Raw genomic sequence first — 27,195 nt, forward strand, 5'->3', positions numbered from 1 at the left:
AATAATCTTCTTATATTGTTATTTTCAGCTATTCGCTTCTTTGCCATCTCCTGTAACTACCTCTTTCTTCTCTCCTCTTTTTGATTCTCCCAGGCTTTTAGCAGAGCTCACCGCATAGGCCAAAACAGGAAGGTGATGATCTATCGCTTTGTGACAAGAGGCTCAGTGGAGGAGCGGATCACTCAGGTGGCAAAGAGGAAGATGATGCTGACCCATCTGGTGGTGCGGCCTGGCCTGGGCTCCAAAACTGGCTCCATGTCCAAACAAGAACTGGATGACATCCTCAAGTTTGGCACAGAGGAGCTTTTCAAGGATGAAATGGAAGCAGCACGAACCATGGGTATGTCTGCGCACCAGGAATCGGTATAGATTCTGGTCTGTTTACAGCCCTTGACATATTTTTGGTTGTTTTCATAATTCCACACATAATGCAGAAATATTTTTTTGCACTTACACTTGATCTTCAAAGTGTTATAGCATTATTAAACATCACAATTAATTGATGATATTTTAAACAAACGAGACCTTGGAGAAACCTTGTTATTCTTGCTTTTCTCATAAATGACTTTCCGTTCACCACGCCACTTTCTAAAGTAAAAAGCACATTTCTGCTTGTTCTGTTTATGCTGAAATTGGTGGAAGAAGAACAGCTTCTTTCTTTAAACAGCACTCTCCTTTTATGCTGTGAAGTAGTCCTGCAGATCCACATTTCCACAAAAGTCAGTGACTCACAAAGTAAACCTCAGCGTGGAGACCGGTCAAAGATGCTAGTCATAGAAAAGGCATCGAAGGGTTTGAAAACAAGAGACAAAAATCCAAAATACCAGTGTATCCACATAACTCTGAGTTAGTCTAGTCATTCAAAAGTTCTTTTCTTAGGTTCTGAACCGCTTTTTGTAGGCCAAAGCTTTACACATGAACAAAGTGATTCTCATCAACAGGTGACAACAAGGATGGTGAGGAGGGCAACGTGATTCACTATGACGATGATGCCATCTCTAAGCTGTTAGACCGCAGCCAGGATGCCACTGAAGACACAGAGATTCAGAACATGAACGAGTACCTGAGCTCCTTCAAGGTGGCTCAGTATGTGGTGAAAGAAGAGGACGGAGAGGTGAGTATATACCCATGTTCCTCTGTCTGAGAGTATTTGACTCTGTGCTAGATTCTACTTCAAAGAACGAAATAACACAACTTAAAATCAGCATTTCTGTAAAGATACCCTGTGGCGGACTTGTGGTGCTAAAGAGTAATGTTTTGATGAGCAGACCCTATATTGTTTTTGGCGGATTCATGAGGATACACAGGGGTGATTTGATACACATTTTTGCTGATTGTAGAGGGTCATGACATCATTGAAGGTTAGTGCATTAGTAAAAGAATAAGCTTTTGGCAAACCTTTAAAAAAAAACATTTTCTTTAATGAGAAATGCTTTCAACATGTTTGTAAGGCCTTAAGGTTACACAAATTGTGTTTAATGTTGAATGTGAAAAACAGTTTACAATGAAAAAACTCACAGTGTCCGTTTAATTTAAAAGTTCAGAAGTACAACTTTATCCACTAGGAATTTGAGACACACAGAGAAATTCGACATTTATCTACTGAAGGGGAATTGTTGAAGCATCAGCGTAATAACACATATGCATAGCACAACCGATGTGAAATCAGTAGTTTACATAGTATCTTTCTTCATTTGTGTGTGTGTGTGTCTATGTGCAGGAGGAGGTGGAGCGGGAGATAATCAAGCAGGAGGAGAACGTGGACCCTGACTACTGGGAAAAACTCCTCCGCCACCACTATGAGCAGCAGCAGGAGGATCTGGCTCGCAACCTAGGCAAGGGCAAACGCATCCGAAAGCAGGTCAACTACAATGATACGACCCAGGAGGACCAAGGTAGGCCCATCCAACAGACACACTGCTCTTTTCTCAGGACACACATGTCAGACTTTCTATTATGTCCTCACCAAGAGATTATTATACAAAAATAATCATAGTAACATCCATGATCTATAATTGCAACTCTAGTTTTAAATGTTGGTGCCAGGGTTTGGCATTCCTGGCTTATATTTAAATATGAGTAGAAATACATAACACACACACACACAGAATGCACAATATAGAAAAGAAGAGGTTTCCGGTTGACTACCTGGCTTGCAGACAGGATACAGAAACGTCAGTAGCATTTTTGAAAGTAATAAGAGGCAATGGTTTCTCCTCTGTTCTATTATCTTCAAAAGGAAACACTCAATGTGCCCTGATTTGACGTTTATTATACGGATTAGTCTCTTGTCTTCTTCAAAATGATTTTCCAGCAGTTTAGTTGCTGCATGGTGTATTACTGCCTCCAACAGTCAATACTAAATGTTTTGTTTTGAATAGCATTCTGGGAGCTGTTGCCCAATTACCACCAAACAGATCATTTTAAAGATTAACACTTCATTTGTTCTATTTAGGATATTTCTCTGAGCTGAACATGAAAGTAAACCTGCGTAATATTTTGAGCAGTTTGGGTTTTAAAGTGAGACATTTGTATTGAAGTTTTGGATAATATGATACAATATTGTATAGACCAGCGTAACACTCTCTCTCTATGCTGGTTTTAGTGCAAGTAAACAGCTCTAAACCTTTTGATATCTAGCTGATGACCCAATGACAGAACATTGCTACTCAAGCTGCTGCCTTCTTTGCTTCATCACTGACTTAACAAGGTGACATTATCTTAACACAGAATAATTTGGATCTATCACTTCAGGCAAGAACAGCACAGAAATTAATCACCATGTTTATTGAATCCTCTTAGGTTATAAGTCTCAACAGGAGTTTTTGACCTCCATTCAATCTGCCACAGAGGGTGTTATGCTGGTCTTGGATCTCATGCGTTTATAAAGTCTCTCTCAATGGGGGTTTTAAAGCACCTCTTTTTAATAGTGCATAGTGCAGTTACCGTGGCTATTGCAGTTATATATCCTGTAGTTGTACTTTAAAGAGTGGCCTCAAGGTTCCGATTGGCACGGTTCAACAGCAGTTGAATGTTAGAGTATAAAGATTTCAAAGCCCATCACAGCTTAGAGTACTCTCTAAGTTTAAAGTGATTGTCTGCCAGAGTAGTCAACTCTCACCTCACTTCCAGAGGACAGGAGTGCTTGTGTGCATGCCCAGCAGTAGTGGTCTGTAGTAATCTGCAGTGCCATGGCGCCCTCAGGTGGCCACCAACAGAAGCGACCGCAATGTACTGTTTCTCTTTGATGTGTGGCTCAGAATGGCAGGATGATCTTTCAGACAATCAGTCGGAGTACTCCGTGGGGTCCGAGGACGAGGACGAAGATTTCGAGGAGAGACCTGAAGGTAGGCGGCAGAAATACATCATTATATTTATACAACTTTTCACAACATTCAGTGGTAACACTACACCAGACAAATGATTCCATAAAAAATATTAAGGTCATACATCATTGTGCTCATGGGGAGACAATAAAGAGAGATCCCTCTAATATCAGAATTGTTTCATTTTCGTAGGTGGGCGCAGACAGTCTCGTCGACAGCTGAAGAGTGAGAAAGACAAACCTCTGCCTCCCCTGCTGGCACGTGTTGGGGGCAGTATTGAGGTACGAATGACGGTAGATTTTTTTAGTCTCCTGTACAGGATATTCATATGCATCTTAAAGAGGATGTTTATACCCTGTCTGCAGCAGCTTTCAGCCTTTTTGACATCATGGCATACTGTAGTTAGCAAGAGATCGTTGGGGCCACCGTTAGGCCAATAACAAACTCAGGGAGTGTATCTTTAGGCCCAAAATGTCTGCAAGTATCAGCTGATTATCTGCCCTGCCTAACTACTCTGTGGGATGGGGTAAACAAGGGCAGCAGTAGAATTGCCATTACAATAATAGATAACAAAAAGCTGAAAGTCCTGTACCATATTACATTGTGTTTTAATGTATTTATGAGTGAGTATAACCTTCCCAAGAAATGCATATCTGTTTCACCAGAATGTGTGTTTGTCAACCTGTACAAGCTGCTCAGTTTGTTATTTTTTTTCTGCTCATTTCTGACTTTTTGACTTTACAGAGTACATTTCTATTTCCTCTCATTACAAGGTCCTGGGCTTCAACGCTCGCCAGAGGAAAGCCTTTCTCAATGCCATCATGCGTTGGGGCATGCCTCCTCAGGACGCTTTCAACTCACATTGGCTGGTGAGGGACTTGAGAGGGAAGAGTGAGCGTGAGTTCAGGTAAATGCCCCCGTTTATTTATTTATACTTTAACTCGGATATACCAAGTCATGGTATTTGATGAAACTATAATTCGGTTTTCACGAAGTACATTTGTAGTCAAACACTGCCCGCCATTAAGTAAAGAGGTAGCTCTGGGCTATTTTACTCACTCCTCACATGTCATCGGTTTGCCCAAGGCAAAGCTGCACGGTGCTCATGTCAACTTTGCAAAGGTTGGCCTTGCCAATTTCAGGGTTATCCCCACTTTAGAACATTACATAAATACCCTACATAAATATTCAGAATGCAAGTAGCCCAGAGGTGTGTTTGTGATTTCTTTACTTTTCAAGTGCACTCAATTACTGTCACTATGACACTACTACCACTGCAATTACCACAGCGATTGCTCCTATGACTATTAGTGCCAATATTACAAATACAACTGATACTACCACTGGTGCCACTTCTACTACTTCGACTGCTATGACCATTGTAATAGACAGGATTTTAGGAAGTCTGTTTTTTTTTATTCTATTTATTCAGTTTAATTGAATTAAATTAAATTCTGTAAAATTATATTTTCAGTCAATTTTATTTCCCAACATGAAAGTCTTAATTTTGTTTCAAACTCAACTTCGCTCTGTCAGGAAAAAAAATAGATACAAAATATTATGTTGGACTGAAAGTGGTTAAATTTCAATATATCAAAATAACCCATCATGTGGAATTGACCATTGCACCCTGCAACTCATACTAGTGTTACTGTTATAGCGTTTACCAGTATTACTGCCTCTCCAGTTGCTCACAGCAGTTTGAAATAGTAATAGGAATCTCTTGTCACATGTACTATTGTTTTTTTTTTTTTTTCATCAGGGCCTATGTGTCTCTGTTCATGAGACATCTATGTGAGCCGGGGGCAGATGGAGCAGAGACCTTTGCTGATGGAGTCCCACGTGAGGGACTATCTCGTCAGCATGTTCTCACCCGGATCGGAGTCATGTCCCTTGTCAGGAAAAAGGTACAGAGTATTCAACCAAAGACATCTTTAACACAGAATACCAAATGTTCTTCGGGAACACTGTGAGATTAGACAAAGTAGGTCACACTGTCTAGCGGAGGCAAATGCAGACGAGAGGAGAAGCACTCTTCTTTTCATTATTCAAGACATCATACAAACCAGCTTTTAGATGATACATGTTTTGTTGGCTTTGTTATGTATACACCCGCTAAAGACTTTTTTTTTATTATATTGTAATTTAACTTTTTTTGTAGGTTCAAGAGTTCGAGCATGTAAATGGAAAGCTCAGTTCTCCAGATCTGATTCCCATCGGAATGGAGTTAAAGAAACTGACTGAGAGCGTGTCTTCTGATCCCAACACCCCTGTGCCAGCCAGCCCCATCGCTACACAACCCGGCACCCCCATCCCTCCAGGTCAGAACAAAGTGTCTGCATGGATCAGGATTTATTTTCCTATAAGTGCAAAGAAAAGTTCATGCTCAGAAAAAAAGACTTTGAAAAAGTTTGACTTGTTGTTTTTGTGTTCTTGACTGTAGAGAAGACCGAAGTTCTCTTGTGCACCGCTGAGGACAAGGAGACCTCGGAGCAAGATAGCAAGAAACTGTCAGAGCAGGAAGTGAGTCCTTTTTAATTCCATTACCGATCACTTTCATTCTATTCTCTTTTATTGTCTTGTCCATCATCTTATGGACACCTTTTATCTTGTCTCTCTGCCCTCTACCAAATTTCTTCTTTCTCCTCCTGTTCTCTCTATTTTTCCCTCCCTCCGCAGACTTCCAGTGCAGAGGCAGCATCTGTATCTGAGAAGGCAGCTGACAGTGAAGAGAGCAAGGCCAGCTCAGAGGAGAAAACTGGAGATGAGAGGGACAGAACTGAGTCACCCTCCAAAAAGACAGAGCCATCTGCCAACCCAAAAGAGCTTGCTTTGAAACAGACAGAGCTTTCATCCAGTCAAACCTCACCTAAAGGTGAGCGGTGAATGACTCATGTTGAAAATTTAACTTTTCTGCAGGGTTGTTCTTTGTTTAATTTGATCTTTTTTGTTCCTGTTGCTCTCAGTGGAGCACTGCAAAGAAACAGAGAAGTCTTCAGACAAAGGAGATACCGATTTTCCTCCGGCAAAAACTGAGGACAAGGAAAATAAACCAGGTATACATGCTTTGAATCTTTTAATGAAACCAATATGAATGGTACAATAACTGTGGTTTTTAAGGGAAAGCAATCAGCAATCTTTAGTTTTATGTATTTTTTTTATTTTAACCCCAACTTCACCAGGTTTTCTCAAAGATATTTCTTTAAAGATATCTTACTGTTGTTGATTTAGCTGTTGCAGATGATGTGAAAAATGAAGATGCATTAGAGGGACGATTAAATGGAGACAAAGACACTCTGGATGAAATGGATGAGAGCAGGAAGGAGGACAAAAATGGATTCAAAGCCAAGTTCATGTTTAATATCGCTGATGGCGGTTTTACAGGTAAGAACAAAGCTAATTTCGCTGAAAGCACTGACAAAAAAAAACCTTTAACTTGCAGTAACATAGTGAGTGTGTGTATGGGGGTTCAAAAGGTCACTTAATGGCATATCAAAAGAGGTTTAGTGATATCTAAAGTGAGTACTCCAAAGGCAGAGAAGTTTCAAAGTTTTCATAGGCAACCCAAGCATATTATGTCACAGTCAATGAACACTATAGAGCTACAGTATGTGTCTTATTTTTTGTTTTAAAACTGAGACATTTAGAAACAAACTCGAATCTAGTGTATTGTTTTTTGTCAGCAGAATACATTTTCAGACCAAAAGACTTATTTCTATAAAATGTAATCACTCATCTCCATAATATTGGTCTGTAATATCATGCAGCTCATTTTTAATTGTTGAATTTGAATTCTTTTATTAAACCGAAAAGCAGAGAGACGAGACTGTCGTGATGTTATCTAGAGACAATGAATAGACAGCGAGTAATGAAAGAACTGCCAGGACAGTGTGACGGCACATGTGATGATTTGACGGGAAAAAAATTGGTATATTTTTGTCTCACAGCGAGAAGCCCTACATTTAAATTCAACTCTTTCAAATGTCATGAGTTTAACGAGTCACTACATAAGTGATTACGTCATGAAGTGTTTTTTTTTTTTGTTTCTGCTTGTCGAATTCCCAAATTAATTTGAATAAATAATGGACACTGTAGAACTCACTCACATCTGCATGTTTTATGACTATTTACCCTCCTTCTTTAATACATTGTTAGGTAAACTACCTACTTATACCTCCAGCCTTTTATCCTATCATTAAAGCAACTATAGCACTAGATCTACTAATTGGATTCTTTTAAAGAGGTCATATTATGCCCCTTTCCCAGTTTAATATTTTAATTTTCGTGGTCTATTTACAAACATTTGCATGTTTTTATGACCAAAAAGCACCTAATTACAGCTAGGCATGGATGCAGCGCCTCTGTCTCGCTCAGCCTCAAATGGGTTGTTTTGTGTCTGCTCATTGCTCCCCTTTTCTGATTGGCTTACTGTTTTCTGAGTAACGCACACCCAGGCCAACCACAGGTAATGGCTTGTAGCCTACTGTAGCTAGGAAAAACCAGGGATCTGGGTAAAACTCATCAGTAAATTGTGATGGCCAGCGATAAGGATAATGTTATCCAACCTTTGGAAGGCTGTACAATGACAAATTTGCTTCCTGACGTCCAACAACTGTGCAACTTTTCCTCCACTACTGTCACTACACTACTGTAAGGCAGTAGAGACTCCAAACAGCTTGTTTAAAGGACCAGTGTGTAGGATTTAGTGGCATCTAGTGGTGAGGTTGCAGAATGCAGCCAACTGTAGAAACATGGCGGTGCCACATGGCAGGGTCCGTGGAAGGTGACCCCGCTCCTTATGGATACATAAAGGGCTCATTTTAATTTCAAAAATTGATTCTTATTTTCAGGTGATAATACACTAATTAAAACATATTTGTGAATATTATATTCCATAGATGCCTATAAATTCTATTCACTGCACCTTTAAAAGGCACAGTTTCTTAATACGGGCTGTCTGTATTTCTCTGTGGACTGAGGGTTTTGATACTTTCACAGTATTTATATAGCACCTAGACCTGCTTTACAATCAAAAAAGAAATGGTGTTTCCATTTCTACAATATGTCTCCCCTGGAGGAAACATGTTGCTGTTTTATATAACCTTGACTTGAGGTGGACTGTGTTATGGATATCGATGGTATGGCCTGTATGCCTCTTTTACTCTGTCCCTTGTGTAGCTTTTATGTTTTGTATGTGTTCTATAATGTGAAATTGTTTTTTTTTTTTTTTTTACATGAAACAGCTTTCATGTCAAGTTCTGGTCAAGACGGCAGCAGCTGTCTTGACCACAACTCCATGGAAGAAGAGATCCTGTATTTCTGGCTGGCTGCTGAATGAATGAATGAATGAATGAATGAATGGATACATAAATAAATACACCCCAACTTTGTGATCCAGTGTCTTACTAAAGGTTGTCTATTTCAGGTGCTAATGAAATTGCTTTGTTTTGTAATTAATCTTCTATGTATTTTGTTAATGAGCCGTTATTTGTCTTTGCGTGCCGGAAATATCTTGAAATATTACTTTGTAGTTTTGTAAAAACTGTCTGTCTTTATCACCCCGTCAGAGTTGCACACCCTTTGGCAAACTGAAGAGCGAGCAGCACTGTCTTCTGGAAAGATGCATGACATCTGGCATCGTCGCCATGACTACTGGCTGTTGGCTGGCATCGTAACGTATCCTTTCCCAGATGTAGGAGCGAGAAGCTCAGCATCTGGCAAACTAAAGTAATCACTTATGACCGGGGGGAGCTGCAGTCTAGACTGATATTTAGAAAATGTGAGGAGTGATATAAAATGATGCTTTCCACAAACCTATCTTGCTGTTTAATTTGAATAATTTTATGAAGTTGTGTGCTTCCATTTGTTTTCCTTGACTGGGACTCTATCTCAGACACGGCTATGCTCGCTGGCAGGACATTCAGAATGACCCGCGTTACGCTATTCTGAACGAGCCCTTTAAGACGGAGATGCATAAGGGCAACTACCTAGAGATGAAGAACAAGTTCCTGGCTCGCCGGTTTAAGGCAATTGTGAAGTTTTTATAATTAAAAGTAACAGCTGAAGGCTGAAATAATTCAAGGATTAACGGATTTGTTATATCTGAATGAACTGAAACAAATTGTCTCTCAAACTGTGTCTTTCTCCGCCTGTCATATCTGTGTTTCATTCTGTTGCTTTCCTTTCCCTCTTGGTTACTTTCTCTCTCTCTCTCTGTCTCTGCAGTTGTTGGAGCAGGCTCTGGTGATTGAGGAGCAGCTGAGGCGGGCAGCTTACCTGAATATGACCCAGGACCCCAGTCACCCAGCCATGGCTCTCAACACACGCTTCGCTGAGGTGGAATGTCTGGCAGAGTCCCACCAGCACCTGTCCAAAGAGTCTCTGGCAGGGAACAAGCCTGCCAATGCCGTGCTGCACAAAGGTCTGCGGTCCAATTTCAAAAATAGCCACAGTTGTAATTGTCATTATTTCTGCCTCACCTGCCAAAGGCTGGTAAATAAGAGAAATAAACCTCCTCAAAGGGCAAAATTACTGGTATATATTTCTCTTAAGACATCTGTCAGCCTACAGGAAATCTGTATTGTGTTTTTTTTAATCATCTGTGAATTGTGAGACATGGGACACATAATATTTACTATTTTTTATTTTTTTATTTTAATGTATTTTATTGAATAATTGATCATTTCCCGTATTCCCTTTTCACATTCTGCATTTTCAGCTGGTGCTAGAAGATACACCATGTAGAAATTCCTTAAAAAATATTACAACTGGAAACAGACTGGTCCATCCATCTAAACAGTGAATTGAGTGCAGAAATGTATACAGACCACTGATATTTCTAGGGTGTCTGGCAGGCAGGCACTTAAGATCCTGTTTGACACAGCGGCTTCATTTTGAGTTAATTTGACTCACAATCAAAACATGCTTACAGTGATTAGTAGGATGAAGGTTTGGGAAGAGGCCAAGACCAATGAAGTATTAAACTGAGAAATATTAGCATTTCAAAATGTTGTTCCCTGTGACCCTTATTGATTTATCTTCCAGTGAAAAAATTCATGGCATTTAGTTCTTGGCAGTCGTTAATTTCAGGCCCTGGATCACACAATTAATGAGCTTTTTTAAAAATGATTTGTGGTTACTCACATTCATTTTTAATAGGATTTTTCAAAACTTCTTCATGCATTTGCCCTGCTTTTTTATCTCACTGGCATTTGCCTCACTAATTGATACTTCAGTATCCGTGTGGGCTTCAAATGACATAAGTAAAATCCCTCTGTCTGATATATTGAGCGTGTGTTTTCGTAACCTGCACACAGTGCTGAACCAGCTGGAGGAACTTCTGAGTGACATGAAAGCAGATGTGACACGACTGCCCAACATGCTGTCCAGGATCCCGCCGGTGTCGGCTCGCCTGCAGATGTCTGAGAGGAGCATCCTGAGCCGCCTCACCAGCCGAGGCAGCGAACCTCCACCGCAACAGGTGAGAGGAGACGGGGTCAGGTGGCATTAGCAAACCCTCGAGTCACATACAAGCCGGCCTCCTGTTTGATTCCTTTTATGAAAAAGTGAAACGATCTGAAGTAATTTATTTTAAAACAGACTATAAGATGGAGATTTTATGTTTTTGCACTGGTGGCTTGCTAAGAATAACTTCCCTCTTTCCATAATGGTTTGGACTCCGCTGGTTGTTACTAGGCAATGAAGGCTGGTGAGTCATCATAGTGAGGAAACAAAGCTCACTAAAATATGCTGCATGGCTCAGTGAATTTGAGAAATAAAAAAGCAAAAGCCATTAAATAGCCCCAAAACTTTGAAGTACTCTGTAGATTATAGTCATGACTCAGCAACCACATTATTCCTTCAAAAACCTGTGGAGACTCAAACTCACTATCCCCCATGGAAGAGTTTCCCCAGGTGTAAAGAAAAAAAGGATGTCCCTTAAGCTGTTTACTTTCACCAATGAGCTCCACATTTTATTCCCAAAGGATTTAACAAAGACTGTATTAATAATTTCTTTCATCTCTGCTGCACCTGTTCACCAGCGCTGTGAACGTGTGTGTTTTATTCCATTATACAACAGATCGTGTCAGCCGAGCAGTGTGATTGATCATGAGCTCTGACTGCTTTTTTGTTGCTATGCCAACTCGTCGTAACCAGGGAGACAGTTAGCAATCTGACTTGCTTTCCATAACGTTCTATAAAAGCAACATTGCTGTTTGGATCAACTTCTCTTTAATTATGAATAATATTTTCTCTGTGTTCCTCAGCCTTTTAGCCAGGGTGGGTTTGGCTGCTCCCAGATGTATAGCAGCAGCTTTGGTGGAGGATTCAGAGGGCCAGGTGGACAGCCGATGGTCAACTACAGCCAGATGCCTCTGGGACCCTACGTTAGTGGTACGGATCAACTCTGTCTGTTTAACATTTACAGTAGATCATGTATGTGTAAAATAGGTGATACCAAAGGTTTTTTATATGACTGTGTACAAATTGATGACTGAAATTCAGCTGTCAGGAGTTAGAGTTGATGATGCCATTCGGGAAACTTAACGCTTACATACTGTTCATATTCTGACCCTTCATAGTATGGACCGGGTCATTTTTGACCCGGCTCAAGTTTCCCTTTATAATTAGTCCCTATACCAAATTTTGAACCACAAATGTATTTTGCATCCACGTATATCTTATCAGTCATTAATAAATGGGTGATTTATCCTTCGTTAATGTTTCAGAGAGCAGAGAGAGTGTTTTTATAGGTTTGACACCGTTCGTTTATAGAGAGAATACATTCATCATCACACTATATTATGATCTCATGTTATCTAAATCAGGAGAACAAACAAGCCATAATTATTTCTATGAATGTTATTGAAAGTGAATGATGCAACAACATTTTTTAATGGTAGGTTTCATTATAACCATTAAAACCATCAATCAACACTGTCCATAAACCACATGCCCCCCTTTTCTGTCAATCGTACTTAATCAACTTTGCATTGAGTGTATTAGTCATAAAACAAAACAAACAAACAAACTGGTTTGTTCAAAAAATTGTCAGTTTGAAATCAAAATTTCAAACTAAGGAAATCAAAATTTCAAACTAACAAAACTGCAAAAACATTACTTTTGCAGTCCTTTTTTGTTGTGCAGAAGTTGCATTTCCCTCTCTTTTGTCCCCTCTTGGCAATTGACTGTGGGACTGCAGGCTGATCAGGGCAAGATTTTTACTACTGTACTGCTGCGGCTGGCATGTGGGGAAGGTGGCGTCGCCTTTGCCTTTGCCTATTGTCCTCATCTTCTAATACTTTTTCTTCAACTCACTGTCTCCTTTTTCATCTTGGAATAACAAGATCCAGCAAATCACTCCTTCCACTCCACCAAATCAGTAATCAGGGGCTCAGGTACTTTTTATAGTCCTATGAAAGCTGCCCTCCGCTACAGGGAGGTGTATGTTGGGCAAACACTATGTTGGTTTCATGACAGTATCAAGGTCTCCCTTGAGCTCTGTCCCCACTGTCCCAATGACAAAAATACACAGATATGCCAATTTATGGTTTCACTGTTTCAAGATTCTACATAACTACCCCTCACTTTGATTCGACCCGCTTTAGTGACTTTAAAATCCCTTTGAATAAATACGGATCAAAATTGACCCAGATATTTATACCAGCTGCACAAAAATAAATAATTTTGAAACATTTTTGTATATTCTGGGCCACTTTAGGGAAAGTCATAAAATTTCAGCTCACAGAATGTCATTTTGGGTATTTTTACTGCTTTCATGTCAAAATGGGTCAAATTTGACCTGAACAGTATGTAAGGGCTAAAAGGGCACTCCAGCGATTTAATATTGCACTTCAGTAAAGATGGGGGACTTAAAAATGAAATAGAGTCTTCAAAACTGAAGCAGCACAGCTTGAGATATCCTGAATTTCAGTCTCAGGTGTAGGTCAAGCCCCAAAAACAATGTATTCTGCTTCCCCGTAATGCAAGTCTTTATAATCTTCATTAAATGTAATAATATTTGGTGCAAAAGATTTTGGATGGATGTTTCGTAGGATGGATGTAAAGTGCTAGATAATGTATAAAGAACTTTTTTAACAGTTGTGTCAGGTATCCTGGTGAATAAGGTGAAGAATAAGCTGAATAGCAATGAAATGCTTGGTCTAGTTCCTACTCTAGTATGTTGGTAAAAATTATAAAAATAATAACTATTAAAATATTACATCTCTTCCCTCTTTAGTGTCTTCTAATGGCCCCCCACCCCCCACAAGCCATTTGGACAAGAAGTCACTTGACTCCTTGAGAGACGTGGCCACTCCTGACCTCAAGTCAGGAAAACCTAGTGATGTCATCTGCATTGAGGACTAGACCAGCTCTGTAACACTGACCTGAGGTCAGCAACTCCCAGGGATGGAATCTGCACAGATGACAGCTGCCCATCTATTCCGCCACATCCCCCTCTTTCTCCTGCTCCTTCCTGACTTCAAATCTACAAAATCAAGCTCTCTGTCTACAGACAAGGCGATTAACTTTTTGATTAATGCAGATGTATCTATCTTAACAATTGCACTTTTATCTTTCAAGGATCCCATAGAAGTATTTCAGTAGATATTTTGCTTTTGTTAACCTGTGCTAGAGAGCTGAAGACTAAGAGGAAAAATGGAGCAGCTTTTCTGAAAGAGGATTTTTTTTTCTTTTTCAGCCCTGCATTACAAGGCGAAACTCCCAACACGTTGGCAGTACTGAGTTTCTGATGCTCTTGATTGGGGCTCATTCTAATCTTGGAATGTGTGTTTTGTTTGTGCCAGCCTCGACTTTTTTCATTCTGCGTGCACCCTGTTGCTTTATCCATCTGCCTATTCGCTGTACACTGTGACTGTGCCCTACTGGAGCTTGTTCCCTGTGAAGAGGAGTTAAGGATGTCTTCAGTCATAGTTTGACTGGAGATTGTTTTTCTGAGGGCCAATATTGTTACTTTAAATGAAAATGTGTTTTGTCATTCATGTAGTAAACAGTGGATAAAATATTTATTTGAAAGCATCAAAAACTATTATCATGTATGCAGTAGCTGGACACAGTCTGTCTGAATCCTCTAAAGACTGCCCCCCGCTGGTCCTTTGGAGAAAGTAATCTCTTCTCAAACTGCAGATACACATAACTGCAGTACCAGTAACCTGCAAGGGTTGGCTTCTTGTACTGTATATACTCAGAGACTGCTGTTTATTTTACCTCACATAGGTTTAATCATAGTGAAAATATGTATACATACATGGGTGAAATCAGAAGCCTGGCTTGGTATCGTACATGAAGATTGCAGAAGAAACTTTGGGAGTGGCAAAAATGATTTTTATTGCATTTCAGAGAAGACTGAGTATTTCTGTGTATGGTACAATATTTGTGATTCTTTCTATATTTGAATGTTAGTAGTGGCTGTAGAGCTGCGCTACGTATAAACAGGAATTCATGTCGTCGACATCCACATACAGGGCTTTAATGTTCAAGCCTAACTGAGAACAGAGTCCTGAGTGGAGAGTTTAGGAGGGCTTTTTTTCCTCTTACATCCCAGGGACTTTCCCAGTTCCCTTTCATTGTTAGAACTGAATAAGAACATATGTGCTTACGGCGCAATGTCACCTCAAGTCTAGTATTCGTCGCAAAATGAGCTTTTGTTCGCTTATCTTTATGTTAAGGTAAAATTAGATGTATTTGGTCATTTGGTGCCATTAAAGGGGCTCTGCCCAACCTGGAGATGATCCAGAATCATTTGTTCTTTGATGCAGTGTATTTCCTCCACAGAGGTAAAGACTGTAATTGGTAATGTCACAGTCTTAAGCCGAAATTTGAAGGAATATTCTCTGTATATCAGCTTTTAAGGACCAATGTTGCACAGCATTACTCTTTCGATAATGTCTTCTCTTCCAGCTTCCTCGGTTACATTTTGGTTCTTTCGAGAGTGTTTGTTATCGAATATTGCTTTATCTAGTGTGAAGACATGTTAGCATGGTATAGCTACATACCCTGTTCATTCCATCTACTACTATTATGTGCTAAAGTGACTGTCCACTCTGTAAAACAATCTTTTATAAATTCAAGCTTACTATATTTCCTGTTCCTTGAAGGCAATGCTCGAATGTTTGGACTCAAAGTGCAAATTATTATTGACATATTTGTCTTTTTTTTTCTTTTTCCAAAGACCAGTGGCATTAACCTGTTTGTATTATTATTGCCATTGCCACAGCACTTATTTGAAATTGTTGGGATGACGATTGTGATTGGACTCGTCTAAACTGAAGAGGTAGAGTTGTACAGAGTTGGTGAGCGTATTTTCTTACTCTCCTTTTGCCAATTCAAATGATTGTCCTGAGGTGCTCTCTTCTGACCCCCTTTTCACCTACCCAAGGTTTTTGTCACCGCAACCTCTAAAACTCAGTTTCAAAACATTACTGGACTCATTTCGAAAACCACCATGAGATGAACCTTGAACAGCATCATATCAGTTTTTGCGCTATTCTTTGTTAGTGTTTATCAGTGCTGTTTTGTTCGTTGTGTTTTTGTTCATGCCATCAATTACTTGACTATGACATGTATTAGGTTGCTTGACAGATAGAACCTCAGAAACATGTAAATACTTGAAAATTTTTTCAGAAATAAGTCCATCTCATATAGATTTATGTATCAAACTGAAAAAAAGATGAATGTCTGCTGGATGGTGTTGCCATAGAACTGCAGTGTGCAACGTATGTGCTCATCAATCAAAATCCTGTCTTTTTCCCTCTGGAGTGATGACCATGAGATGACGTCAAAAACACGATACTCCAATGAAATGCAATCAAACTGAAGTCAGTATGAATGTAATGTCTGTTAGAAAAAAAAGGCTTCAGTCTAATATTATAAATATGTTAACAATGTATGTACATGCTTATTAACATGGCTTCAAAAGCTACCAAAAGACCCTGATAAAAGGCACCTTTGTTGCAGTGAATGCACAGCATGTGAAGCGTTTTATATGACGGTTCACTTTGGGGAGGCGGTAGTGTATCTAGCATTTACAGACAATGAGCTCCAAGCAGTGTATGGTTCTGATATTTGTGCTGTATAGCAATTGAATGAAAAAGTGAATTGTCATCTTTTTATTTGTATTCTGTGTATTTGTTCAATGTGTTTTAATAAATCTTCTGGACAACAGTAACACTGTGATTTGTTTTTGTTTTTTTTTGTTTTTTTTTGGTTGTCAGTCTACAGAGGAATGAAGAGAAATGATCATGAATAATTGAGCCGAGATGAAGAGTACTCCAGATTTAATTAAGGCAGTTGACTTTCTTGAGTTTACCTCCCAGGTTACCTCGTGTTTATTATGAAGTGTCCTCCCGCGCTGCACGTCACAATCTGCATGAGCCTGCAGTGCTGTAAATGTGATTAGAGGCAGAAATAGAAACACCGGTGTAGTCACTCAGTGATAAAAATAGCAGTCAGAAGCCATTCACAGAGTAGTAACAGACACTAGTTCAAAGAAAAAAACATAATATTGAATAGAAAACTGAGAACATGGAATGAAATTTTTTAGAATATTGCATGAAAATCACTCAAACTTGATTATGACGCCACGCTGGTATCAACATTTGTTTGAGATATGTGTAATTAGTGTAACACACAGGAAACAGGTAACTACTGTATATCTGAATAATTGACTCAACCAGAAATACAATAACATTCTGAAACTTGACTAGTGTATGTGAGGATTTAAGGGTTAAAACAGACCCTTTGAGCCAGTTAAACAGACAAAACAGAGATTTTCTCCAACCTTCAGCATCTTTTAGGGAGTAGAGGAAAACTTCTCAACTTTTTCTGCAAGTTTTGCATCATTATGTTAAAGTAAATAAAATCCAGTCTTTATGTTGCTTTTCAAGATGGGCAACGATGATGGCATGATGGCATATTCTGAGGTTTCATTTGTTATTCTCAAACTTTCATTCCATATTCTCAGACTTCTTCTCAAATTTCTCAATATTCTCATGTTATGTCCTAAATAATATGATATAAGAAAATATATAGAATAATACTGGATGTAAGATAATATATAATGAATGAATTTTTTTTTTTTTTTTTTTTTTACAAAAACTTCCTGGTTAAATAAAGGTTAAATGAAAAAAAAATAAAAACTCTAAAGCTGCTGATGGCTTTCTCATATGCTGACTAAAACATTTTCATTAAAGCTATACTTACAACAGTCTTACACAAAATGTGAATTATTATTTTGCATGTGCAAAGTATTATTTTCCTTGTGAAAATCTATTTAATTGTATTGCATTTATTAATCTAATGCATTTGGCTGCTCACTTCAAATCTCTTTTATGTTGATCCTAAGAAATCAGTCACCACCTTCTCCTTTCAAATCTCAGGCATTGTTGAGAGATTCAAACAATTGTCCCATGAACAGTGTGAACAGACAACTCCGGTCCCACACGGAAGTGCTGAGAGACAACATTGCCCTTAATTCTTTTGGTCCAGCCCACTTGCTCTGAAAATCTCCTGTGATTGGTGCAAATGCCGCCCCCTAGGATTTTCATTGGCCGCATGCTTGACTTTGTCACTCTGCCATTGGCCGGTTGTGTGTGAGAGCCCTCACCCTGCTTTGTGCTGCTGTCTGGGCAGCAGCAGGGGTCTGGAGAGTGGGAGGAGGGAGTAAACCAAAGAAAGGACAGAATGAGACTGGAGGGGCAGATGGGGGGAAAGGACCCATCTAAAAAAGAAAGGGACAGAGAGGGGAGATAGGGTGGAACAGAACCAGAAAAACCGAGAGAGGCAGAGAGAGAAAGGGGAGGGAGCAAACGGGGGGTTACCTCATCTAGAGCAGCTAGTGCACACGGAGCAGGGGAGAACTTGTGGCAAAGTAAACAGCACAGGAGAATTCCAATCTGTGTTCAGCCACTTGCAGCCCTCGCAGGAGACCATAAAGATGAGTGTGCTGGACCCGGCAGTGTGGTAAAAACTGGGAGTTTATGGGAGGTTACCAGGATTAAAGGGTGACCAGGGAGTGCCTGAAGCTTCTCGGAGGACATACTACTGAGGACAAGGAGGTGAGAGGTTTAGAGATTTATTGTCCTCCAAACAATTTCCCTCTATCTTTGTTCTATCTCTCCTCTTTCTCCCTCCTCACTCTCAGCATGGTTAGCATGTTGCAAAGACAGCAGCTTTGTCTAAGGGGGCCATCGATGGAGTGGAGTTGGGGGTGGGTGTGCTGGTCTGTGCCTCTCTGTTTCTCAGTCCGACAGCTATAGGGCAGCTGAGAGGACAGGGGTAAGTGGAGGAGGAGAGGATGGAAATGGCAGAAACCCGTGTGGCCCTTTGCTAGAGTACACACCATCATGGACGATTAAACCTGAGCCTGCCTCCGAGAGCCAGCAGTGCTACAGAGGGTGAGGCCTTGTTATGATAGCAGCAGTTCCTGAGACGGTCACCAGGAAGGATGAGTGAGAGATTGGTGGCTCATCCCAGACCCACACCTCTGTCTGGCTCTTTTACAGCAGTGCTGCACAGCTCTTCCACTGCCTCAGGCTATAAAAAGAGATTCCCTGGCCTGGCCTGGCCTTAACCATTCCAATTTGACGGTTACTTCCCAGAGTACAATAGCCCCTCCCAGGATGGATTTCACACTGCCTCTATATTCTGGGCAGAAAAGAGAGGGGAGACCGGGAGGAGAGGGGTGAGCTAAGGGACCTTTGACCAAGTAATTTGCATTTTGAGCAAGGGCACTGTTTCTGCCTCACTTGCCGGATGTCCAAGTGCCTTTTTTTTTTTTTTTTTTTTTAAAGAAACTCCATTGACTCACTGTATCAGATTTTTTTCTCCTTAGTCACAGTCCAGCACTTCTAACAGACATTAACAATCCATGCATGCATGGCCTGAAGCTGCCACAAAGACTTCACTATCAATGGGAAGCCTCTTGGTTTTGCCACACATTCACCCATAAAAAACTTGCACTCACGCAATCACATGTACAACATGCAAGGCCTTGGTGCCCAAGTACACAGTCATTTGACAGCGGTGACACGCCTGCTGAATGTTTACTGCTATACTGTGTTACACACAAACTACATTCCTCTGAGACTGTTAGGCAATTACCCAGTAGGAAGAATTCAGGGACGTTTGCAAGTTGAAACTTATCTGCTTTGCTGTCATACTCCCACCATGTCACCCAAACATGACTTGTCTTATTGCCTGTAAACTCTTGTGACGACAGACTCCAGGCGCAGAGCAACACTGGTTTGGACCCATAATTGTGATATCTTAAACTTGATCTTACATTGTGTAAGTGTACAAAGATTGAATCTGGCCAATATTAAAAGCACAGCATGACACTTCCTGAATACATTGAGCGTTGTAACTTCTATTCAGGAGTGTGTATTCATAAGTGAGTTGACCGGCACATCATAGGAGCAGCATTCCCTCTTTTGGACAAGTATTGCTTCCTGAAGCTGCACAATAGCTAACATCAAACAAACACAATGACAATAGGCAACATCCAACTGTGGGAATCCAAGAGTTTGGTCACTACACCTGCCAGAAACATAATTGCTAGTGACTGTTGTATCACACATTTTACATCTCGAAGAATACTGTTTTTTCCGTGTTCTGTGGTTTCAGCTGCAGCTTGTGTTGTGACACTTCTGTCTTCCAGCAAGTTCTGGCTAAATTTGGTAAAGGAGGTGGCTGATGTCTACTCAGCACTCAAAGAAAACTTCATTGTTTTGGAATGGGGACTGGATTCAGTTTGAATTCTTCAATTTTAGTCTTTATTCTTTTTTTTTTTTACATGCACAAGACACAAAACAATAAACCTGATGCTAGTTAGATTAAGACAACTCACTTTAAAAAGAAGCATTTTAGGAAATATTTGATCTTACAGGTGACAAAATCTTAAGTCACTGACAACACTGACTCTTTGATAAATTGGCCTGTTTGACAGCTTATCATTATAGCAGAAAACAGCACTATCTTTGGATTACTACTAGTAGTACATTAAAGGGAAATTACACCAATTTTATGCATGAAGACTTGACTTCCTGTGACTTAACGTGTCACAGGGAGTACTACTCAGTCAGCAAAAACAGTTGTTTGTCGTGGGTGGCCTTGAAGAAGCTGTGTGTTAGGTCTGAGTATATAACCTTGATGACTGTCCTGTAGTTTCACTGTGCTACAAGGGGTGTGGACATTGAAATACGTGAGCATTTACCAGGCAGCTCGAATCTAACAAATAGATGCTGTTGAGTTCCATTATGGGAAATGTAGGATGCCCAGTGTTTTGGAGTTTGATCAATACTAGTGAGAGACTACAAGTCAGGGTTCTCTGTCTCTGCAGCATTGATTCTGACCATTCTTTTATTTGTATCTGTCTCCTGTGAGTCTTTATGAAAGCACAATACTAAATTGTTTAAGTGCACAGGACAGAAACATCTATCTGAGACAACAGAGATTACTTTGGTGGCCCCACTTCTATACAACATGTCCCCCAAATCAAATTTGTACTATGCACTCCAGAATGACCCATAGGAACATTTTCTAACGTGACGCCTCTATCGGCAGTATTTTTCTGTGCTTTCCGAAATGTTACAAATCACTTTGAAAAAAGATTATGTTTTATGGTGTGACAACGCTGTGATTCAGGTCTGGTTAGGTTTAGGCACAGGAATCACTTGGTTAGAGTTAGAGAAAGATGGTTTGGGTTAAAGTGATCACTTGAAATGTGGTGAGAGTTAAAGTTATTACTTGCTCAAAGTTAGGCAACCATTGTCGTCATTGCAACAGTAAACACCACAACAATCATAGTTACAGTGGTCTCCTGCAGTAAAATCCACTAAGTCCACTTTTTGCATTATATACAGTGCTCCAGACTAACATTTTTTACCACCGTCCCGGAATCGTCCCGAAAAACAATTTTAACCATCCTGAAGTGAATGTAAACCTTCCCAAAATCACAATGCTGTTTCTTTACTTTGTAAAGCAAGACAGAGTTTTCCGGGGGCCCTCATATCACTAAATCCGCCCCTGTTGAGGTGATTTCTTTAACAATTTAGGCTACTTTAAAGATTAGAGATGCTGCTTTCAGTAATTGTAAATGTTTCCATCATGAAGTGTGGCTTTGCAATACAGTTTCATATTTATGTACTATGTATGCTCCCTGCTGTGGTTTCTGCTCCTGATAACCCACGTGGTCTGGAAAGATTGCAGCATGCTGAGTGTACTAATTTCTCCAGCAATCTCTCTTGTATGATTGTAGAAATAATTGTTATTAATGTCTGTATATTTCTTAGTATTCCCCATTGTTAGTGTGCTCAGCTGTGAGTCAGTAATTCATGCCTGACGAAAACTGAAGCTGTCTGCTGCAGAGCAGCAATGGACTGCAGCTCTGCAGCTCTGCTCTCTGCTATGTTCACATTTTAGAGCATGTAGTTAATATTTTCCTCACTAATGCTGTATCATTTCACCACTCGTGACCCATCCGCTATTAATCAGAATATGAATTTTTATGACCCGATCCACAGATCAACCGCAGTGCCTACGGATATAACTGCAATCCATGCAATGGCATGCATCACTACTGTCCATGTACAAGCTATGTTTGAAGTGTTTAAGACTTAGATTATAGCAAAAAAGACCACAATAATATATTGAAATTGTCCAGATGTATGCTTTAGCTAAAATACTTGCACAGCCAGGGTAGCGCTGTGTTCTGTTAAACCAGTGCAACATATTTGTGAAGTCCTGCCAGTGAGCTGTTTGTGACTGAGGAGATAGATGGACCAGTACCGCGGGAACATTTTAGGTCTGGCGCCGAGTAGCCAGCCAGTGATAGTAACTATAGTAACAGCATGAGAAGACACGCTTGTTGTAGTCAGTGCTCAGTTCAGTTTGTCATTTGCTAAGTGACAGATTAAAATAAGTAAATAAATAGGCCTAAATAAAAAAATTATATATAAAACACCTTTCATCCTGGAGGTGTCCTGGGGAAGAACTCTGTTCTACCGCTCCCGGGACAACGCCCTGTATATAGACGTCATCTGAACTTTGTCACTCCTCCAGGTCATAATTACTATGGCTGCCAGATGACGTCTCTCACTCAAATGTAACTATAGGTGACTGCATTTACGACCTATAGTGTTGTTTTTCTTGGCAGGAAAGGCTCCTTTTATAACATGAAGAACAGAAGGTCCTGCAACAACAAATGTCAAACTTATCTCTTCTTCTCTGTTTCTGTCACAGCCTCCACCCAGTATGATTGTGTCATAGATTATCAAGATAGCTATTAAGAATAATACTGTTACCAGATGTTTGGAATTACCTAAATAAATAGTAAAATACTGTAATACTGTAGTAAAATAGTTTTGCACAGTTGGAGATTGGGTTTTGACATTTTTGAAATCCAGAAACACTGCCCAATAGAAACCTTTTTGTTGCAGGATTTATCAGCCATCAACATATATTATGCTGAACAAATGTATGTTACAGTTATTCAAAAAAGAAAGAAAGAAAAAAGACTTTTCAAAGTCTAACCTGGACATATATTTATTTTATCACTTTCAAAGGTATTTTTCCTGATAAATAAAAGCATTGTGTGGTCAATACATTCAGGACGCTCTTATCTCTGCTCGCTATTTGTACAGTACAGCACACACATGAGTCCAGTACACTATTGTGCTGTGAGCATAAATGGCAGATGGGAGGTGGAGGGTACTCCCACTGTGTCCTTGACTAATGTGACATGACCAGCACATCACTGCTGTTGTGGACTGACATTATTTGAGCAGCTCTGCACAGCAAAGGGCATATGAAGGCCAGACTGTCTCCTGAATGAATAATGTATCCCATGTCTTAACAGCGGCAATATGACGACAAACCTGGGGGAAGTAGGAATAAACTATCTAAACTATGCATAGATTAGTGGTTCTCAACCTGGGGTCTGGGGATCTCCAGGGGTCGTTGAGGGAGTTCCAGGGGTATCCAGGAAAATCTTTTAATTTCACTATTATTTCATTGACTAGAAGTCAGTCCAATGAGAGATTGTATAAGAATGACTATTCTGTTCACTGTATAGACACTTATGAATATAACTAAGTCTTATCAGATGGGGATCCCTGAGACTACATCTCTCTAATATGGGTCCACGGCCTGATGTGTATCAATTTGGGCATCCTTGACACCAAAAAGGTTGAGAACCACTGGCATGGATGACCCTCGTATCATGTTGTGTTTACACTGTGATGTGATATTCCACATGGCCTTTGGCACACAGTCGTCAGAAATTCATTTAAAGTGAAATTCTAAATATTCATAACATCATAATATATACTGCAATAGGCTTAGCTTCTTCTGTGTTCTCAAATCTTAGGGCAATGTTGTGTTTAAGCGAATCCATGAAATCCGCAAATGCCTGTGAACAGCCTCCCACTCAGATTGTTATGCCTTTTGACAGGCAGAGAAAGACATATTCCGTCTGTTCTCAAGGAGCTGTTAGCAGTTCCTAAATTGGCCGAGCCACATTCTTATCTCTTGATAGGAAGTCCTTAGCGAAGCTGAAGAAGGAAGGAGTGCCAGAGGCAGAATCGTCTCCGCCTGGCACTGTTTGTTGTTGTCAATGGTCTGTTGGTCTCTCATTGTCTGCAGAGTGTTTGTTACATTTTCTATTAAGGAATAGCCTAAAGTAGCGGTGCTCTCAGTGACTTTCTGTTAGATTTCCAATGCTGTTTATTCAGTCGTCACCAGCTGCTGTTCTCTGCCATTGTCTATTGATATACCCGACTGCCACTGACCAATGGCTGTGAGGTTTGTCTGCCGTTGGTCAAACACAGCACTCAGTGGCTAGAACTAAATATGCAGCCCAACGGATTTGCTGAATCTCAACTGAAAGCTTTAAATACAGTTACTGTTTTTGAAACACTGTTTTCTTCTTCCTCTCTTTAAATCTTGTCATTTCATTTTGTTTTTAAAGCAAAATACATATCTTTACCCCTTTTTGTGAAATAAATTATAGTACAACGGGAAGCTGAGAGACATGAAGATCGAATCAGGCATGCACAAACATAAATCAAATGCCAAGTATCACAAAATCCAACTCCGGTTTGAATGGAAGCAAACTAAAGCAGAAAAAAAATAAATGAAAACATCACCAATAAATATACAAATCTAAGAATAGCTACATTTAAAACAAGACAGTAAAATGATTTGCAATTTTCAGTCAGGAAGTATACACTGCAAATGTGTGACCTGCTGTGCCACGGAGCGCTCACACTTACAACATCCCTCCACTCATTACCACATTTGGTACACAGTGCATGGGAGAGTTTTCAGAGCTCTATGTAGGTCAGGGACAGGGTGTGTAGGAGTTGGTTTCATCTCTATTCTGTGATGTATCCTATTTTCCCCCCTCAAGAATAGCTTTCACACAGCACACTCCCGGGGCTCTTTATTTTTCTAAGCTTGCAGTCTGTTTGATGACTTGTCCAAATGCCTTTCGCTTAAAGAAACTTGCTCAGAATACCTGTCATTTTGATTCTGAGGAGAGTATTTTAAGTGGAAAACTTTTGAGTTCCGGTTTTGTATTCGTATCATCAAGCTGAACTTTTATTCAAGGCGCTAGCTGCCTTTTTTGATTTGTAATAATGTGAAAATATCAATTACATCTCAAAGACATCAGGGGGCTCTTATGCTTGCTTGATCCAATTCACTCCAGTGAACAAATATATATACTGTGGAAGTACAGCGGCCTTACGCTGTAGGTCATAACATCCTTTCAAAGAGAATAAAATCATCCATTCTTTTAGATTGAGTCTGTTCGAATTATACCGTAGCCCGTACAGCCATGACCCAAATGACCTGTGAGCTAATGAGTACTGCAGTGACGAATGTAGAAACAATGCTTTCTGAGGCTGAACAGAAGTTTTCCCTCCACAAAAGAGTCATTGTTGATTTGACCAATGAGTGGGTCGGCTGGAGAAACTGTGTCTGTGATACAGTACAGAGGAGGTGGCTGTGTCCAAATGCTGCAGTGGTATCTTGTAGTTGTAAACAGGCAGTGCACTGACTTCTAAATAAAGTAGCACTCTTTGCTTTATATAACTTTTATTTCTAACTATAACTGATAGACTTTTTATACACATGTGCTGGTAATTCAGGATACAAAACTATCACTATTCCTGAACTTCCTGAACAGTGCTAACAAACATCATGTCCAAATGTAGCTGTCAGCAAGCAGTATTAAAAAAATAATGAGAGCCATAACTGAGATCACGACAGCACTTGTATCCAGGTTAAACAATAAGCGCTGACAATGATTTTTTACAATCCACAAGCATGGTGTGTCAGGGCTGTTTTTCCCGCGCAGCAGGCCCCGTGTTCAGCCGCCTCCGCTCCATGCTGTCATTTCCCAAAGGAGCCCCGACAAACTGCCATATCAGGCCCAAGAATGTTTCAGCGCTGCGCTAATCAAAATGCAAAGCAGATGCTGGGATCGGGAGTGGCACACTCACATGTACAAAAACACGACACAAAAAGAATCTGTCTGTCATAGAAAATCCCCCACTTTGTGAAATAATGAAACAATTACTGTGAGCAGCAGAGTAATACCTGAGGGAACGTGTGTCATGGAACATTGCTAATTTATTTATTTATTTATTTTGAAAATATGCTAACAACAAATTTAATTTCCTTGATTACAGCTGACAATCTACATACACAGCTATTTGTTTTTGGAAGTAATATGACATGTAAAACATTATTATGTGTACTGTATGGCTGTATTGATAAATGTTAATTTGTTTTCTAATTAATTCCTTGAATGTTTAGGCTGCTGTCCTACCTGTTTTCATCGATAAGACTATATAAAATGAGCCTCTTAGATAATTGGTAATGTTAGGGCACATGTTTTCATCAGTGGGTGTGGGGATATCTTAATTAATCTGCCACTAAGCCTCCTCAGACTTTTTGATTTAGCTAACAGTTTTTCCAACCGCCATATGTCATGTTTATATAGTGCTGGGATTATATTCTGTTTGTCTCCCCGTGCGCCTGATATGTGGAGTTGTTTTATGTGTGCATAAACTCAGTTTTATTTCATTGAAGCAGTCAAACTGACTGAAAAAAGTCATTTAATTTAGGGAGCTTTTATGCGCTTCAAGAGAAATACCCTGTGTGGAAAGACCAATGAAGTCTTTTCCACAGAAGTCTGAAAATTTCAGTCTTAACTTTTCATTGTTTATTTCATCTGTACTGTTATTTAGTACAACATTGATTTTTATCACAAAGGCATTCATACGCTTCTGTTTTTGTTAAGCAGCTTTGCTGTGTTTATAAAGACCAGAGAACATTCCGATCCTCAAAAACCATTTACCTTTTTGCCTCTATCCAAGTAACTCCTATCATGCGGAGGGTGGAAGTTAAGACAACGACTTTAAGGTCTGGAAAAAAGCACGTTAAGGTTCAAGCAATAACTCTTAGGCTCATGTCAAGTGCAGCTTATCAGATGTGGGGGAAGAGACTAGTGACAACATGTTGCTATGTTTTTTTTCTGTGCTACTGATTTGAACGATATTTTTTGTTGTAAATCCCTGAAGAAAGAATATTAACTTCATTATTCAGTATCTCTAATATTGAAGAGGATTGATGTTTCCATTTTGTCATTCAAAGCCTTCAGTAAATTTATCAATCAATCAATCAATCAATCTTTATTTATATAGCGCCATATCACAACAGAAGTCATCTCAAGGCACTTTTCACATAGAGCAGGTCAAGACCGTACTCTTTAATATACAGAGACCCAACAATTCCCCCATGAGCAAGCACTTGGCGACAGCGGTAAGGAAAAACTCCCCTTTAA

General features: G+C 39.8%; 2 protein-coding genes across 4 annotated transcripts in view; both read left to right on the forward strand.

Moving 5' to 3' along the window:
* The window catches only part of chd5 (chromodomain helicase DNA binding protein 5), a 38,893-nt gene extending 22,378 nt beyond the window's left edge, over positions 1-16,515 (forward strand). The window contains exons 23-40 of one of the 2 annotated variants that reach the window (XM_044349202.1): positions 94-340; positions 942-1,114; positions 1,721-1,895; positions 3,261-3,347; positions 3,519-3,607; positions 4,100-4,233; positions 5,089-5,233; positions 5,488-5,647; positions 5,770-5,849; positions 6,006-6,201; positions 6,293-6,382; positions 6,558-6,710; positions 8,894-9,002; positions 9,220-9,352; positions 9,552-9,747; positions 10,643-10,806; positions 11,594-11,720; positions 13,567-16,515. In XM_044349202.1, the coding sequence (XP_044205137.1) occupies positions 94-340; positions 942-1,114; positions 1,721-1,895; positions 3,261-3,347; positions 3,519-3,607; positions 4,100-4,233; positions 5,089-5,233; positions 5,488-5,647; positions 5,770-5,849; positions 6,006-6,201; positions 6,293-6,382; positions 6,558-6,710; positions 8,894-9,002; positions 9,220-9,352; positions 9,552-9,747; positions 10,643-10,806; positions 11,594-11,720; positions 13,567-13,694 (2,586 nt within the window). In that variant the 3' untranslated portion in view covers positions 13,695-16,515. The remainder of the gene's footprint in view (positions 1-93; positions 341-941; positions 1,115-1,720; positions 1,896-3,260; positions 3,348-3,518; positions 3,608-4,099; positions 4,234-5,088; positions 5,234-5,487; positions 5,648-5,769; positions 5,850-6,005; positions 6,202-6,292; positions 6,383-6,557; positions 6,711-8,893; positions 9,003-9,219; positions 9,353-9,551; positions 9,748-10,642; positions 10,807-11,593; positions 11,721-13,566) is intronic. The other variant, XM_044349203.1, reaches the window with a different exon arrangement.
* A 1,463-nt stretch (positions 16,516-17,978) lies between these two features.
* The window catches only part of arhgef10la (Rho guanine nucleotide exchange factor (GEF) 10-like a), a 125,148-nt gene continuing 115,931 nt past the window's right edge, over positions 17,979-27,195 (forward strand). For both annotated transcript variants that reach the window (XM_044348925.1, XM_044348926.1), the window contains exon 1: positions 17,979-18,403. The gene's annotated coding sequence lies outside the window, so the exon portion shown is untranslated. The remainder of the gene's footprint in view (positions 18,404-27,195) is intronic.

The sequence above is a fragment of the Thunnus albacares genome, chromosome 4 (assembly GCF_914725855.1).
Source record: "Thunnus albacares chromosome 4, fThuAlb1.1, whole genome shotgun sequence".
NCBI lineage: Eukaryota > Metazoa > Chordata > Actinopteri > Scombriformes > Scombridae > Thunnus > Thunnus albacares.